The following is an 18,031-nucleotide window of genomic DNA, read 5'->3' as shown; positions in this document are numbered from 1 at the left end:
TTCATTTCAGTTCAGTCACTCGGTCATGTCCGACTCTTTGCGACCCCATGAACTGCAGCACACCAGGCTTCCCTGTCTATCACCAACCCCCTGAATCCACCCAAACCCATGTCCATCGAGTCGGTGATGCCATCCAACCACCTCATCCTCTGTCGTCCCCTTTTCCTCCTGCCCTCAATCTTTCCCAGCATCAGGGTTTTTTCAAATGAGTCAGCTCTTCGCATCGAGTGGCCAAAGTACTGGAGTTTCAGCTTCAACATCAGTCCTTCCAATGAACACCCAGGACTGATCTCCTTTAGGATGGACTGGTTGGATCTCCTTACAGTCCAAAGGACTCTCAAGAGTCTTCTCCAACACCACAGTTCAAAAGAATCAATGCTTCAGCGCTCAGTTTTCTTTATAGTCCAAATCTCACATCAATACATGACCACTGGAAAAACCATAGCCTTGACTAGACGGACCTTTGTGGGCAAAATAATGTCTCTGCTTTTGAATGTGGTATCTATGTTGGTCATAACTTTCCTTCCAAGGAGTAAGCGTCTTTTAATTTCATGGCTGCAATCACCATCTGCAGTGATTTTGGAATCCAGAAAAATAAAGTCAGCCACTGTTTCCCCATCTATTTGCCATGAAGTGATGGGACCAGATGCCATGATCTTAGTTTTCTGAATGTTGAGCTTTAAGCCAACATTTTCACTCTCCTCTTTCACTTTCATCAAGAGGCTCTTTAGTTCTTCTTCACTTTCTGCCATAAGGGTGGTGTCATCTGCATATCTGAAGTTATTGATATTTCTCCCGGCAATCTTGATTCCTGCTTGTGGTTCCTCCAGCCCAGCATTTCTCATGATGTACTCTGCATATAAGTTAAATAAGCAAGGTGACAATATACAGCCTTGACATACTTCTTTTCCTATTTGGAACCAGTCTGTTGTTCCATGTCCAGTTCTAACTGTTGCTTCCTGACCTGCACACAGGTTTCTCAAGAGGCAGGTCAGGTGGTCTGATATGCCCATCTCATTCAGAATTTTCCACAGTTTATTGTGATCCACACAGTCAAAGCCTTTGGCATAGTCAATAAAGCAGAAATCGATGTTTTTCTGGAACTCTCTTGCTTTTTCCATGATCCAGCAGATGTTGGCAATTTGATCTCTGGTTCCTCTGCCTTTTCTAAAACCATCTTGGACATCTGGAAAATGCCTGAAATTCTTTGGTATAATGGGGAGGGAGGAATCCATATGACTATCAAGCATTTGACATATGGCTGATCTAAATCAAGATGTCCTTAAAGAGTAAAATAGTGCTATCTCAATGATAATTTTAATATGGATTACATATTGAAATAATAATATCTTGTCTATATTAGGTTAAGCAAAATATACTTTTAAAAAACAATTTCAGTTATTTCTTTTTACTGTGTTTTAAAATATGGCTTTTAGAAAATGTGTAAGTATACATGTGGTTTGCATCTGTGGCATGCATTTATAATTTTATTGGGCAGTGCTGATATAGAGGGATTCAAATGTTTGAGTGGATTTATCATGTGGGACATATTCTCCAATTTTGTTTCCTGCAAGGGCCCATTAGACAATCCCATCAACAAGGCATTTTGTACTAAGCTCTAGAGAGGAGCCCCTGAATCCTTGAAAAGCATTGTAGCCTTTACTGTTTGAAGGCTGGGGATGAAATTAGAAAGCACTGTCATGGTAATGAGCTCCCTGATCGCAATGTGGATGATAGGGTCATGGGGTGAAAAGTGAAAGTCACTCAGTCATGTCCGACTCTGCAACTCCATGGACGATACAGTTCATGGAATTCTCCAGGCCGGAATACTGGAGTAGCTTTTTGCTTCTTCAGGGGAACTTCCCAACACAGGGATCAAACCCAGGTCTCCCACATTGCAGGTGGATTCTTTATCAGGGTCATGGGGTGGCCAAGACCAAATGGTCACAATTAACTATCAGAGACAAAGTGAGCATGGTCTTCCCAATAGTCATCCAACTGCCATGGATTTTTGTTGTGGTTTACACATCATGACTTCCTAAAATTAAAATATTTGTGAAGTGACCAAAGTATAATTAAGTTTTAAATAAATAAAGAACTCTAGGTTTGGTGAAAAAAGACCTGACTTGAGTCCACTCTTCAATTGCCAGGCCACGAGTGGTCACCTAGTGAGTGGGTTTGAACCCCCAGAACTGAAGGAGAGGCCTGGTAGTTATGAAAAAGGATCACATAATACCCTTTACATAAATCAAATTTATTTACTATAACTTTATTTCTGGATTTCCCTAAAGGAAGCCCATTTATCAAGACGTCTGATTTGACGAAAGGGAGATGCAGATTGTGTGATATTAAAATCTAGAGATCTGGAACACAAGTGCGTTTCATCAGTCAAATGATAGAGCTTTGTCTTAACACATCTGCCAGTGTGCCTGAAAAATCCATCTTGTGACAATCTTTTCAGTTTTTGAAAAAATAGTTGAATTAACAATTGGCAAAATAACAGCTGTCCTCCTTGACCCATTGAATGAAGGCTTTTAAAATGTATTTACTTAAAAAACCTTTTATTTTCTGGCTGTGTCATGGGATTTCTGGGATCTTAGTTCCCCAACCCGGAGAAGGCAATGGCACCCCATTCCAGTACTCTTGCCTGGAAAATCTCATGAATGGAGGAGCCTGGTGGGCTACAGTCCATGGGGTTGCACAGAGTCGGACACTACTGAAGCGACTTAGCAGCAGCAGCAGTTCCCCAACCAGGGATTAAACATAGGCCATGGCAGTGAGAGCCCAGAGTCCTAACCATTGGACCACTAGGGAATTCCTAGGGACCATTTTTTTTAATAGTAAGAAGTCTTTAGAATTGCTGCTCTATGTAAAACCAACAAATCAAATGAGATACCCTAACTCTGATTATTTTGCCAACAAAGGCCCATCTCGTCAAAGCTATGGTTTTTCCATTAGTCATGTATGGATTTGGGAGTTGGACCATAATGAAATCTGAGTTCCAAAGAATTGACGCTTTTGAACTGTGGTGTTGGAGAAGACTCTTGAGAGTTCCTTGAACTGCAAGGAGATCTAATGAGTCCATCCTAAAGGAAATCATTCCTGAATATTCATTGGAAGGACTGATGCTGAAGCTGAAGCTCCAATAATTTGGCCACCTGGTGCAAAGAACTGACTCCTTGGAAAAGATCCTGATGCTGGGAAAGATTGAAGGCAGGAAGTTGGAGATGGTTGTATGGCATCACTGACTCGATGGACATGAGTTTGAGCAAACTCTGGGAGTTGGTGAAGAACAGGGAAGCGTGGCATTCTGCAGTTCATGGGGTGCAAAGGCAGTCACAACTGAGCGACTGAACTGATCTCTGAAAACATGGGCCAATTCCTGCCAATTTCAAGGACTATTTCATTGTACAATGGGCGTTTGACCTTATCTTTTCTCCACTTCCCTGGTGGCTCAGAGGTTAAAGAGTCTGCCTGCAATGCGGGAGACCTGGGTTTGATCCCTGGGTCGGGAAGATCCCCTGGAGAAGGAAATGGCAACCCACTCCAGTATTCTTGCCTGGAGAATCCCATGGACGGAGGAGCCTGGTGGGCAACAGTTCACGGGGTTGCAAAGAGTCAGACACGACTGAGCGACTTGACTTCACTCCACTTTCTCCATTAAACTGAGTCCTGGGATAACAGAGATAGGGTTTGGAGAAATGACAAGATTACTGTACTTAAGTCAGGAGATTTAAGTGTTAAAGAATCTTGCAGATATTTGTTTTTTACCAGAGAAAATTAACAGACACTGGCACATAAAATGCAGCTACTATTCTGGCAAATTCATTCTTCATTCTTCTCCAGTAAAGAAATCATACCAGAATAATTTTCCTTTCACTTGGTAGGCATGGTGCTACATATCTTATCTAAGGGTACATCAACCCTCTGTCTTTATTCCTCTGAGATCTCGATCATCTCACTATCCCCAAGTCAACCCTGGTCCTCTAGATTGTTGAAATCATGCTCATAAATCTTGGTGAGCAGTAAGCAGCAGTTATTCTATGACTTTGTAAGAACTAAACATTCCAAAGTATGTGAAAAAAATCCCATTAAAAAAAAAAAAAAAAACAACCCAAAACAGGTTCTTTCTGCCTACTATTTCTGTGAAGTTTAATCGTATATTCCTGTCAGGATATTTTTGCCAAAGTGGCCCACAATTTTTAGTAATATGTCTGCTTGCTGGGTATCTTTGGATAATGGTGGAAATATATAACACATTTGGGTGAGCTTTTTCTTCCTATTAATCAACCGCTCTCAATGCTATCCCTTTTGAGTGTGACACAGAGCAAGAGAAGGCTGCCCTACTGATCCAGCTTGCCATGCAAATCAGCGTTCTTGTCTAGGCCATGTGACGGAGAGAATCCATCGTGCAGTGATGGGACATGAGTGAGTGAAAGTTGCTCAGTCATGTCCAACTCTTTGCGACCCCATAAACTGTAGCCCTCAGACTCTTCTGTCCATGGAATTCTTCATGCAAGAGTACTGGAATGGGTTGACATGCCCTCCTCCAGGAGAGCTTACAGACCCAGGGATCAAACCCTGGTCTTCTGCATTGTAGACAGATTCTTTACTATCTGAGCCTCCAGTGAAGCCCAGTGGGACTTGGTATGATGGCAAATTCTGGCAGTAGAATCACAGCATTGAGCACCTTGCGCTTCAGGGGAAAGCAATGATCCCATAGTTGTAGTACTAACCTTTAGCTGATTCAATAGTTTCTAGCAGCAGTGTGAAGTAATAATAATAGAATAATTTTATAGCAAATGCTATGTACTGATTACATGGCCCTCCAAGTATTAACTCTTTGGATAACTGAAGTCTATGAATTGTGGGGAAAAAAATCTATAGAAATGACTGTAAGAAGGAAAAAAAAATGTTCATTTCCTATAAATCTCTCTAAAAATTAGAGATCAGGAAAATTAGCCAATTCTGTTTAAAGTTTCAAAATATTAATGAGTGACAAATATTATTTCCTTTTTATGAATTGGAAAAGCTAAAACAGAAAAGGTGGAGCATGGCTTCCATAGGACTTTAAGCAGGGTTCTGAAGAAGTGCAGGCATGCGACTCTATTCATGACTGTAAACTGACAGTTCACGGCTGGAAGCTAAGCATCATGTTGCTGGCACGTACTGCTAGGTGGGCTTCCCTGGTGGCTCAGTGATAAAAAAAAATCTGCCTGCCAATGCAGGAGACATGGGATTTGATCCCTGGGTTGGGAAGATCCCCTGGAGAAGGAAATGGCAACCCACTCCAGTATTCTTGCCTGGAGAATTTCATGGAAAAAGGAGCCTGGCAGGTTACAGTCCATGGGGTCACAGAGTAAGACAAGGCTTAGTGACTAAACAACAACAATGAAAACTGCTTGGAAGGCTTTGAACTTGGGATGTGTCTTATTAGGTTATGAGGTAGTCATTTCCAAAGTCTTGCCTCTGTAGTCAAAGTGGAGAATAGTTAAGCTAAAATATTAATTACTTTGCATAAATTGTTGTGTAAATGAAGATCTTACTGAATTCATGAGATAATTAGGCAGTCCATTTTACTGTGGCTGATACAACACAAGAATTATTTATTTCTTCAAAATTTGTTAAACCTCTCTAAAAACTCTTACTCTGAATCCCTCATATGCATAGGAGCTCTGTCTTCAGGATGTCATTCACACTTAAAAAGGGCCTAATACTTTATTTTGGGGGGCTCCAAAATCACTGCAGTTGGTGACTAGAGCCATGAAATTAAAAGACTCTTGCTCCTTGGAAGAGAAGTTATGAACAACCTAGACAGCATATTAAAAAGCAGAGACATTACTTTGCCCACAAAATTCCATCTAGTCAAAGCTATGGTTTTTCCAGTAGTGTTGTGCGGATGTGAGAGTTGGACCATAAAGAAAGATGAATGCTGAAGAACTGATGCTTCTGAACTGTGGTGCTGGAGAAGACTCTTAAGAGTCTCTCGGACTGCAAGGAGATCCAACCAGTCCATCCTAAAGGAAATCAATCCTGAATATTCATTGAAAGGACTGATGCTGAAGCTGAAACTCCAATACTTTGGCCACCTGATGTGAAGAACTGACTCATTTGAAAAGATGCTGATGCTGGGAAAGATTGAAGGTGGGAGGAGAAGGGGACGACAGAGGATAGGACGGTTGGATGGCATCACTGACTCAATGGACATGAGTTTGAGTAAGCTCTGGGAGTTGGTGATGGACAGGAAAGCCTGGCGCGCTGTAGTCCATGGGGTCGCAAAGAGTCAGACATGACTGAGCAACTGAACTGAACTGACTTTATGTTTCAGAGTGTATCTACTTATCTACACATCTCTAAAATTTGTTACTTTGGGATATATTAAAAAAATCAAAAGAAAAGCATTCTTTCAAAAATTCAAATCAAAACTATTCATATAAAGTGTTTTCTCCTCTGGAACATCTAACTAAGAAAATAAAGTTAGATGAAATTTTCCTATTAAAGTCAAGGTTTTTCCATTTTATAGAAGCTGATACACTTTACTCTTTCCTCTACTCAAAATGTGTAGCTACAAGGTTTTCCAGGTTGAAAATGTTATAAAATACTAAATATAATAATCAGTGCCTTAGTCAACACCTCTTTGCAATGATTTAAATCTCCAAAACATTAATTACAAACTCTGGGATTATAATTATTGTTAATAATGTTAGGATAACACAAAATTTGATTTTTAATATAAAAAAATTAATTGAAATAGACTGCTTTGAAATCTTCTTTCATAGAATCCCATTGTTGTTATGGTTCAACTTAATTTTCAATTCTCAAATTCACCTGAAGCTTCCGTGTTCCACGTCCCTTAAACTTTAGGAAGGCAAAGTTAGGCATGTCTGCTCCCTATGTCAATTATCACAAAAATAAAGCCGGTTTTTCCTTTTGCTTTAATTCAAAAAGCAAGAATTTTGGAGTGGTATACATGAGTGTAACCAGTATCCCAATCTTCTGTCTCATTTGCTTCCTTTTCATATTTTCAGAGAACTGGCAGAACTGCCTGAAAATTGAGGTCATTAAAAAAAAAAAACCCACACATTTTACAGCTTTATAAATCTGGAAAAATATGTCTCTTTCCCTTTACTTTGAAAGACTAAATCAATTGGTTAAATTGATATGATGCTATGATTTTCTTCCCAATATGGGTTAACAGAAAGTAGAGACGGTTTAACTTATCATTTTAGTGAATGTTTATTAATTCCCTATGATGCGCAAATGTGTGATGCACAAGTTGCAAAGAACAAGTTAATGAGGGATTCATCAGATATAATGATCCAAAGAAGAATCATGCACGGCACTGATTTTAACAAAATCTAAATCTTAAATATCCCGTGTCCCCAGTACAATGCCCTCCCCAGGGTAGGTACTTAATATGAATAAAATTCAATTATTAACTCCTTAAAAAAACTGGTTTTGTTTATGTAAATAAATAAATGATCACTCCAATATTTCATAAAGAGTAGCATAGGTATTTTATATGAATTTGCATATTAGTATGTTATTTTCTAGAGCCAAATAGAAAGGACTTAATAATATATTAATATGTAACCACTTAAGTGTAGTGCTAATTTTAATGTGTTCAATAGTTTATTTTCTTACACTTCCTCATTTCCAATAGACTCTATGACATATTTTAAGTTAAAAAATGCACTGAAAGTCAGATTTGAGAGACATGGTTCTAGTTAAGTTTTCACTGCTAAATATCTATACTATCATGGTTAAATCATAATAACTTTAAGAGTCTCAGTTTTCTCACCTATAAACTGATTATGAAGAGACTTCTAATAATTTACCCATATATTAGAAGACTCAGAAAGGGAAAGTGAAAGTCGCTGTGTCCTGTCCGACTCTTTGCAACCCCATGGACAGTAGCCTGTCAGGCTCCTCTGTCCATGGAATTCTCCAGGCAAGAATACCGGAGTGGGTAGCCATTCCCTTCTCCAGGGGATCTTCCAAACCCAGGGATGGAAGTCAGGTTTCCTGCATTGAAAGCAGATTCTTTACCAACTGAGCCACCAGGGTAACCTGAAGACTCAGAGGTTTAGCATAAAAAGCAATTGTCAGTGAAATTAGTTTGAAATCTTGATTTACAGAAGTTATTTAGACATCAAAGGATAAGAAAGACCTCTCAGAAACTTATCATAATAAACAGATAAAATATTTTGCTAAAAGCATTGGTAGACAAGAAATATCAAGGGTGTTTCCCAGAAAGTAGGAGAGAAAACAACAAAGAATTAGAAATTAGGAAAGAAAGGACAAGAGACTTAATGAATCAATGTAAGGGGTTCACAGTCTGATTAACAGCAATTTCAGAACAGGGGATGTAGAGATGGGAATTATCAAAAAATAATTTAAGAAAATTTCCCTTTGAGTGACTGAACTTCATCATTCATGACTGATCCAGTACCCAGCATTTGAACAAATAAGCAAGCAAACATGGATAAGCCATAGTAAAGTTAATTATAGTAAAAGTTCTTTGTTCTTGATGTTTTAAATTATGATATATTTTGTGAAGACTAGGCTTCTGCTAAAGAGAAGATAAACCAGGAAAGTGGAAGAACTGGCTGCTGAGAAATAGGAGAATTAATATAAGAGAGTGATGAAAGAAAGGTCCGAAAGTCCCAGGTCTAGAGAGAAATCAGTTTGGGACAAAAATGGAGGCTTTTATGAGAAAGACATCTGAAAAAACCTTCGATCAATGGAATATTGGACATAACTAAGCACTTAGGAAGTTAAAATTCAATTATTAGTTCCAGAAAATGAACAGTCTTGTACAAAGATGGCAATGCAAGTTTAGTATTTCACTTGTCTCTGTGGTAGATTCACAAAGGGACAACTTGCTTAAGCCTTACCAAACGTAAACTCTGTTAATTTAACAAAGAATGTGATAGTGGAAGAGAAGGGAAAAAGATTATGAGATACTGTATAAAACTGACAGGTCAAGAAGTATTTGCAGATTCGATTTATTTAAAAATATAAAGGAAATTATCAGAAGAAATATCTAAAAGAGTAAGAAAATAGATTAAAGGGAGGTAGGTATAAGAATAAGGAGGGAGAGTAGGGACCTACTTATTCTTGTTTAAAGCTTTTGTCTTATTTGACTTAAACCACATGTGCCTTCATCATTGTGATAATAATGAACCTAGGATGAGCTCAGCAGAGACTTAAAATACTGGTTACTAGCACTGGTGTTGTTGTGTAGAAGGAACACGGCTAATCTATTTAACTTCTAAATGTGTGCTGAAATGTAGCTTATAATTACAACAACCCCCTACAACCTTTATGATGCTGGAAAATGCCATTAATTTCTCTTCTGAATACTGAAGCAGACATTAGGTACTATCACTATTAATAACAACATCTTTCTGAGAGGGTTGTTATGAGAATTAATTGAGTTAAGTCAAAGTGCTTAGAAAACTTCATTGCACCCATTAAGTGATAATAAATGCTACTTATCAGTATCAGTACATAAGTTTTTAAAAGGTGCACACACTACAATGAAGCTTCTGTTTGGTTTTAGTCAGGAAGCTATAGCATTAAGAATGCAGAATGACAGAAGAATCAATGCCACCATAAATGAACAGTTACCTGTTGAGATCCCAAAATGTGAGGCAAACATGGTTTGGGGGATGTTGTTTGTGTGCATATGAGAAAACATGCTGGGGCTTCCCTCGTGGCTCAGATGGGAAAGAATCTGCCTGCAATGTAGGAGACATGGGTTCGATCTCTGGGTCGGGAAGATCCCCTGGAGAAGGAATGGCTACCCACTCCAAGATTTTTTTTTTAATAGAACATATATTTTGTTTCTCACCAAACAATTATAACCAAACTTTATTTGGAGGTAGTGTTGATTCATAGAAGACTCCATTATCCCCATTTGAAATTACTCTGCAATTCTGACATTCCATGGCTAGATTTTTACTTAAATTGGCACTGAACATAATTCTGATAACTGGTCAATTTTAAGATTTTCAAATTTACATTTAGCTTTTCTCCCAATATGCTACTGTAAATATAGGAAACTAATCCTCAAAACAGACCTAGGTTGATGGGGGATATTATCTTATCCTTAGTATGTAGAAATGGGAAAAAGGATATATTTTAGATATTACTCATCAAATTTACAGGCTTTTTCTGATACTTAAGAAACATATAAAGTTCATTTGTTTTCTAATTAATAATCACAACTTTCTGGAAATATTAAACATGCTACTAGGATGTCATTAGCTCTCACTTATTCCCTAATTTTTTATATATTTTATATATATTTAAAAAATATGTATTTTATATATTGATAAATTTCATGCTTGTATCATTGACTAAAGCTGTATGTGATTTCTGTATATATTTCAGACATTTAAATACTCTTGGATGTGTTACTTAGGTTTTTTCATATTTGTAAAACACCATATGATTTCTAGAAGTCAATGGACAATGTACTCTTTGTAGAAGCTCCTTTAACAAAATAATTGATCATTACATATTCAGCTTCTTTGGGATGTCCGTCTGACCCCACAAAGTGCTGATTTGAAATCCCACCTCACTTGTTCTTGCAACAAACTCTATATACTTTGACTGTAAAATAATCCCCAATATTTATGACACAATTATTTAAACAGGAAATGGGCTACTTCTCTTTAAAAAATGCAGAAGTTCACTCTAATAACATACTGTCAACCTACCTTAGAAACTATTCTGTATTCGTTGATTAGTAGAAGAAAGACTAAAATACTTTCAAACCTTATATAACTTTATAGTATTGTATCTGAAGATGGCAAGGAGAAAAAGGGTCAATTTTATTTCTTCCTTAAACTCCATATTACTATATTTTCCTGGGCCTCTAATTAAATCCATTATGTAATTTAGATAAGTACAGTATATGGTTTAATAAGTACTATTAATAAAAGATTATCATTTGTGAACTACATCATTGATAAAAATTTCATGTGTATGATATGAGTACTTAGGTTCTGGTTTGATGGGTCAGTTTGATAGTGATGGTCCCCAGTGATTTGAGCAACAGAGCAGATGTTGAAGTGACAAATTAGCTGTAGTGGAAATTGTATTCTTTATAGTGGTAGAAAAAGAAAGAATTGGGGGTGTGTGGATGTGAATATTAGTAAACTGGTGATTTTCTTCTTTGGGACTGTTTCATGTTGCTGTAAATATGTTTTCCAGAATTGCATGACTGCTTCCGAGAAACTTTTCTTCTTTAAACTTATGAATGTTAGGAGAAGGAAGGAAAGTCCTATGTGTCAGCTCAACAAAATGAAGCAACATGTACTGAAAAATAAATATCTAGTCTACCAGTAGATACAACTTGCACAGTCATTTTGAGAAACTGTACCAAAAATATAGACACCTCAAACAATACCTGATACATTTACTTGTTAACATTTTTAGAAGTTTATCTTGCAACTAATTCATGTCAGTGATTTGACAACTGTTTCATATTCTCTGTGTTTAATATTTATATGTTATTTCTGACAATGCTCTTTCTGTCATATCCAGAGTTACTAAACTCTAGATATACTAAACTACAGTCAATTTATGTTAAATATGTAAAAATGTTCCTGAACAGATAGGTCATCTTACTTTCCTCTGAACTGAATTACCTCTTATATAAGAAAAGGTTCTAACAATTCAGTTACACACAGTCATAGTAAAAGGAATTCACACACACAGACACACAAACAACACAAACTGACACACATACGAAAAGAAATCTGTAGATAGTTTCATTTAACACTTTGTGTGATTATGTTAACTTCAGAGGCAATGGAAATCTTTAAAATTGTAATCAAGCAGACAAACCACATTTTTTTCCTATTGAATTTTTATCACTTCCAATGGAGGTTTTAATGAGCAAAGAAAAGGTCAGTATGCAAATAAAAGAGACACAAACAGCATGTCTAATTAATATAGTAGAAAAGAAGTTCCTGAATACTTAGCTCCACTGAAGTAAAATATATGAAACAAACTTGCTTTGGTGTAAGAGTAGTACAAACTGTTACAGTCTCAGGAACAAGATCATTCAGGAGATTGTTTTTCCAGGCACTTCACATTAAATGGTGCTGCTTTAATTAGTTCCCATGCAGAATCTAAAGATGATATTTTAAGTTATCTACCTCCTCCTATTAGCTAATCTAATGATATGTTTCATAGCAGAAATCTGATTACTGAATAACCCAACGAAGAAAAATAAATAAGAATGAAAAATTCCCCAAATGCTACATTCAGTCTTAAATGCATTTTTATTTAGGTTCTCTTAATTCAATACTCCAACATGATTTATGCATTGGTTATATATAATTTTCAGAAAATCCATAAAAGACAAAGCGCAAACCCTATTAGTATATCTAAACAATGCACTTGTTTAGACTGTGAGCACAGGGAATTGAACTAAGATGCACTGGCAAATGAGGATACCCCTGAGAAAGAACACTATGCTGGATTCCTCCTTTCATAAATATGAACTTTCTCAGTATTTATGCTATTAAGAAATGACATTTACAGCTCTTATTCTAAGTTTCTGAAAAAGTATCATACAAATTCCCTCACCATCTCACCACCAATGGGCTTTGATTGGGTGGTAGTTTAATCTCAGTTATTATGTTGGAAGATAGGGGAGAAATGAGAATGAGTTATCTATGACTAAAAGTATTAAAGCTGCTTATAAAAGTTCTATTAATTTTCACAGTTGTTTTGCATGTTTCAAACCCTGAATTTTGTAGATGAGGGATAGTATTGGAGATAATTATTACTATGAACATAGTGAAGATGCTTCCAAAGTACCAGTTTATTATTTTATACCAAGGTGAAATGTATCTGTTGGCTTATTCTCTTTTGAATACAACCATCTGTAAGATTATAATTATACACATCTCCATTATCTCTAACCCCAGCTACTTTACCACATACCCACTCTCCCCCCCCCACACCCCTAGTTACAGCCCACAAGCTGGCAAAATCTATGAAACTGTGCTAACAAGAACTTATGAAAAGAACATAATAAACAGCTGCTATTACAACATGACCACTGTCACTTCATTTTCTGATCCAATGGGTTAAGAGTGTTGTATTTCAATCTTTGCTTTTATCTAAAGATTTAGTCAAATTGTCTCAGATGCATAACTTATGCAGCTATGTTTATAACTATGCTTACAAATTCTGCCTGAAACATTTTCATTATTTCCAGCATAATAATTCTTAGACATTTGTAATATGAATTATTTCTAATAGATTCAATCAGTTAAAGTGTTACTTTTATGCTGACATACGCATGCATCTATTTAAGAACTGGTGTGTAGATCAGGTAAGAAGAAGTCATGCAAACACAATCCTGAGATCTAAGTTGGTAATTCTGATTCATAACACCCTTGTTAAGAGTTTGCTTTCTGTTGTTGGTAAGACTACAGGCATATCAACAAAAAACAAAAGTATGGATAATTTTGATCCTCAATTACTTGAAAGTAGTCTTTTATCTCTTTTGATAGCAATTTAGTTAGATATTAAAACTCTAAGAATGTATGATGCTTCTAAACATATTAGCGACACCAATATTGCAGGCTGATAAACATCCTTTTATATTAAAAGTAATAGACAACAGAAATGCAAGCAGTTTTCATGTTACATTTCTCTTCCCCAGAGTGTTTACTCTAGCAATATGGTCTCCCAGCTGAAGAATGAATAAAATCTGGAAAATGAGGAGAAGAAGTTGTTGGGGTTGTTAGCAGGAAGTAGGGATGGTTAGAAAGATAATTTTACACAGGTGGTTGATGACTGATGGAGGTGGATGCATTTCAGGAGAAATGGAAGGTTAGTATCTGGGAAAGAAACACTCTACCTGTATAGCCCAGCGAATTGTCATCGTTATCAGAGGTGGGGATGGGCGTCCCGTTGTCTTTTCCCCTCTCTACGTCTTCAGGGTCTGTCGAAAACAACACCAGAGCTGCTGATGGGGTCACAGTAGTAACAGTAGTTGCCATTTCGATCACAGCATGTCCAGACACAAGTAAATCCACATGTGACAGAAAAACACACAGGGACAACACACAGCACACTTCCTCCTCGCCCCTCCTGCGGCACGTGAAGCCCTGCGAAGGTCTCAGCATCATGGCTTACACTTGCTACTTCTGCTCCTTAATTTCCCTAATTCTCTGCTCTGCCTGCACCTTTGCTGCACTTCAAAGCTGGCGAAAGGGCTCTGACTGCCCTCTGTGAGGCCGCCAGCGTGGACTGAGAGAGCATATGGAGGAGGGAGAGGGCAGGGTGACTGAATGCTAGCATTGCTAATTTTCTACCTTATTGTTAATCAAAGCTATTGACTGTGATCACTCCCCATCATCGCTTCATCTCCTGCCAATTACAGACTCCAGGGACTGTACCTCATATGGGTGGTGGAGGAGGGGAGGGTGTGGGGAGAAAGAGGGTCTTGTCAAAGAAGAGGGCAGATGATAAAAACGTCATACTTTTCTGAGCAGCAGTAAAGAAAGCACTGCAACATCCCATCTCTCAAAAGGCAGCAATTTGTCATCTTAAAGGACTGAGAGAAATTCACTAAAATGAATGCATGTGTAAAAGGAGACTTAACTTTGCACACTGGGGTTTGAATATTTGAAAACATTCCAAATTGCTTTTGATTCTAGATTACAATCACCTAGACAGGTACTTTCATTCATTCATTCTCACTTTTCTTGAATAAAAGAAATGGTTTTGTATGTTTTCAAACTGCACATCAATTTTCCTATGTTGAATTTTAGGCTAAGCATGATGGCATTCAAGTCCCAATATTCAAAAGCTGAGCTGCTGTATAAATAGATATACACACCCAGTGACACCACTAATTTCACTGGTGCTCAGTCACTGTGTGTGTCTTATCTCTGTGTGTTAGATAAATATGGGCAGAGTCTCTAAGCTCTGTTGTTGATAAGCAGACAGACACAATAAAACCCAAGTGCCTACCTCCTAGATCAAATACCAGAGAGTCCTAGGTCATTCAAGTTGTGTGGTTCTGTAGGCTTTTTAACCACCTTAAACAGCAGCTACAGAGGGTTTCTTAGTCTGAGCAGTGAAGAAGCACAGCTGTTTACTCGAGGAAGGAAAGTCTGTCACTTATGAATGAGGCAGCCAGGACACGCAGGTAATGCCCCTTTAGAAACAGCACAGGAGTCATTAATTTTGTGTCCCTGCTAGTTTTTTTTTTTTTTTTTAGCTAGGCTGACACATTTTGTCTTAGACATCGCTATTCAAGGAGGCTGTAGAACATTTTAAAAGAGGATAAAAAGTCCCACATGAGTCTGCCTTGTGGCTTTTTGCATGTAGCATGTTTAACGACCCTGTCCCTGTCTTCCCTCCTCCCCAGTCCATGTGTCATCTAATTACCCTGGTGAGGTTAAAATGAAGGGAAAAAAAAGGTTCAGATCTCTGCAGACTAAAGGGGAAAAAAAGAGGGCTCATTATCACTCTATTCATCCTTGCCTTCCCAGCCATGGCTCTTGTCATGTTTGTCCTTAAAACCAACTCTGGGAGTGGTAGGGCAGGGAACCAGTCCACCAGCTACCCCTCCAGTCTGTTAACTTATTTATATGCACAGATTGTTTTGGTCAGAGATGTAAGTCACAGCAGTAAGACGGAATGGGAACCAGGCATTTTTGTGTATTTTGAAGCAGTGTTAGGACGATGTTCTGTCTCAAACTAAGTAACCTTGCTCAGATAGACTAACCAAATAAAAGAGGTTCATGTAGGAAGATAAACGGAAGGTGCTTGCTCAAATGTATTAAAAGGCTTTTAAGGGACCACCCCTGTTTACAATCGAGTTTTAAAAGATACAGTGTGTTTAGGGTCAACTTTAATTTTAGACTACTTATTTATAGTAGCAGATGCCCTCTTTCAAAGGAAATACTACTTTCAATTTATGATGAGATAGTTTATTTAATGTGAAAGCACATATATCTCACCACTCTGTTGAAAATACAGTAAAAATCTATCCAAATCTAAGTCAATTTGTCTGTAATGGTATTATAAGACTTTGGGGATAAGGCCTGCGAACGCTTTTTTATTAAAGCTTCTCTGATGAGAATGAGGACATTATTACAAAAACAGCAGAGACAAGGAAAGGAAGTTCACTATCATTTGAAACAAGATACCTAAGTCTGCTAAAAGTAGATTTTTCACCTATGTGTAACTTATCCTAAGTGGTTTCTGAATTTGCTTTCCTGTTTCTACTCATCAACATTCTGGCCCCTTCCTAGGTTCAGGAAATAACAGACTTTGCATCAGTGAATCTTACCTTACTTGTGCAGTATATTCTGTCTGCCTAGGATTGTCTTTAATCACTAATATGCCTCCCTAGTGGTTTACATGGTAAAGAATATGCCTGGAACACAGGAGACCCAGGTTTGATCCCTTGATCCAGAAGATCCCCTGGAGAAGGGAATGGCAACCCACTCCAGTATTCTTGCCTGGACAATTCCATGGACAGAGGAGCCTGGTGGGCTCCAGTCCACAGGGCTGCACAGAGTCAGACATGACTGAGTGACTCACACTTTAACTTTTTATGCCAGACCTTTAGGTCTAGGAAACAAAAGATGTCACTCTTTTGTTGTCTTCCTTTCTGTCAAAAGGTAATCATGACAGCAAACAACCATTCGACCAACAGCATGTGAGCCATAGGAGAGAGTCCAAAAGATATTTAAAGTTTTTGTTAACTGGTATTGATTATGTGAGCTGTAGAATAGAACATAAATGAGGCAAGAGATTATTTAGTGCTTATTTAGAGCCATCCAGGCCTGAATTGAAGTAGGTGTGGCTGCAGTTGATAAAAGCCATCAGGGCACTGAAAAATGCACTGGCACTAGGGTGCTGGCTTCCGTGCATCTGTTACCCCACTAGACGGTGAATTCCCTGAAGATCAGGTAATCTGTTTCACATTGGTAACCTGAAGTCTGACAGTGGACCTGCCACACTGAACACACTTGAAAAGTTATTTTCTTTTTCCTTTAATATAATTCATGAATTAATGAAAGGTGATAACCAAGAATGTGAATCTCACTCAAGTGATAGGCTTTCAGTCTGAAACAATTTGAAAATACAAAACCTATAATTTCTCTACCAGTATCATACTCAGGGCTTCCCTGATAGCTCAGTTGGTAAAGAATCTGTTTGAAATGCAGGAGACCCCTGTTCAATTCCTGGGTCGGAAAGATCCGCTGGTGAAGGGATAAGCTACCCACTCCAGTATTCTTGGGCTTCCCTTGTGGCTCAGCTGGTAAAGAATCCACCTGAAATGCGGGAGACATGGGTTCGATCCCTGGGTTGGGAAGATCCACTGGAGAAGGGAAAGGCTACCCACTCCAGTATTCTGGTCTGGAGGATTCCATGGACTACAGTCCATGGGTTGCAAAGAGTCAGACAGGACTGAGCGACTTTCACTTTCATCATACTCAGGAAAAAAAAAAAAAAAACTCAATATAAATTAGATACTGTTGTACTCTCTATATCCCTAGTACTTTCAAAAGCATATAAAACATCTCTTTCAATAGAAAAAGAATTCTTGAGTCATAAAAGTATAGACACTCAGGGTTAGAAATATGTTAGATGGACCCCACAACAACCTTTCATTGGATTTGCAAATTCATCTAAATTTAGTGGCCACATGATCTTCACTGCTTTTCAAAGTAACCCATTCCAATTTTATAGTTAAGTCCTCTTTTATGTTAGGGCTCTTTTTTCAAAAAGCTGTTTTCTAGATCTAAACTTTAATTCTAATCAGTGAGGTCATACAGACCTAATGATTCATCTATGAAATTCCATTTCTCCCCCAATGCTCTTTAAACGCTTGTCTTTCACAGGACTCCAGACCTCATCCATTTCTTGTTCAACATGCTCTCTGCAGCTTTCTTCATTCAGGCTCATGGATTCAGCCATTGTTTTAGAAATGATGAAACTTTTTTCAGTTCTTAGATTCTCTACCAATCACCAAATC

At 37.8% G+C, this 18,031-nt stretch overlaps 1 protein-coding gene across 7 annotated transcripts in view; it reads right to left on the bottom strand.

Annotated features, from left to right (window-relative positions):
* Nucleotides 1-18,031, bottom strand: part of ROBO1 (roundabout guidance receptor 1) — a 1,296,447-nt gene that overhangs the window by 573,573 nt on the left and 704,843 nt on the right. For 6 of the 7 annotated variants that reach the window (XM_086411285.1, XM_086411320.1, XM_086411293.1 and 3 more), the window contains exon 3: nucleotides 13,892-13,975. In XM_086411285.1, coding sequence (XP_086267411.1) covers nucleotides 13,892-13,975 — 84 coding nt within the window. Of the gene's footprint in view, nucleotides 1-13,891; nucleotides 14,178-18,031 lie in introns of those variants that run through there. The other variant, XM_086411275.1, reaches the window with a different exon arrangement.

The sequence above is a fragment of the Bos grunniens genome, chromosome 1, assembly GCF_055505025.1.
Source record: "Bos grunniens cultivar Pamir isolate PY7600 chromosome 1, Bosgru_T2T1.0, whole genome shotgun sequence".
Taxonomy (NCBI): Eukaryota; Metazoa; Chordata; class Mammalia; order Artiodactyla; family Bovidae; genus Bos; species Bos grunniens.
The sequence above is the reverse complement of the archived record's forward strand: the minus strand, read 5'-3'. Positions and strand labels throughout refer to the sequence as shown.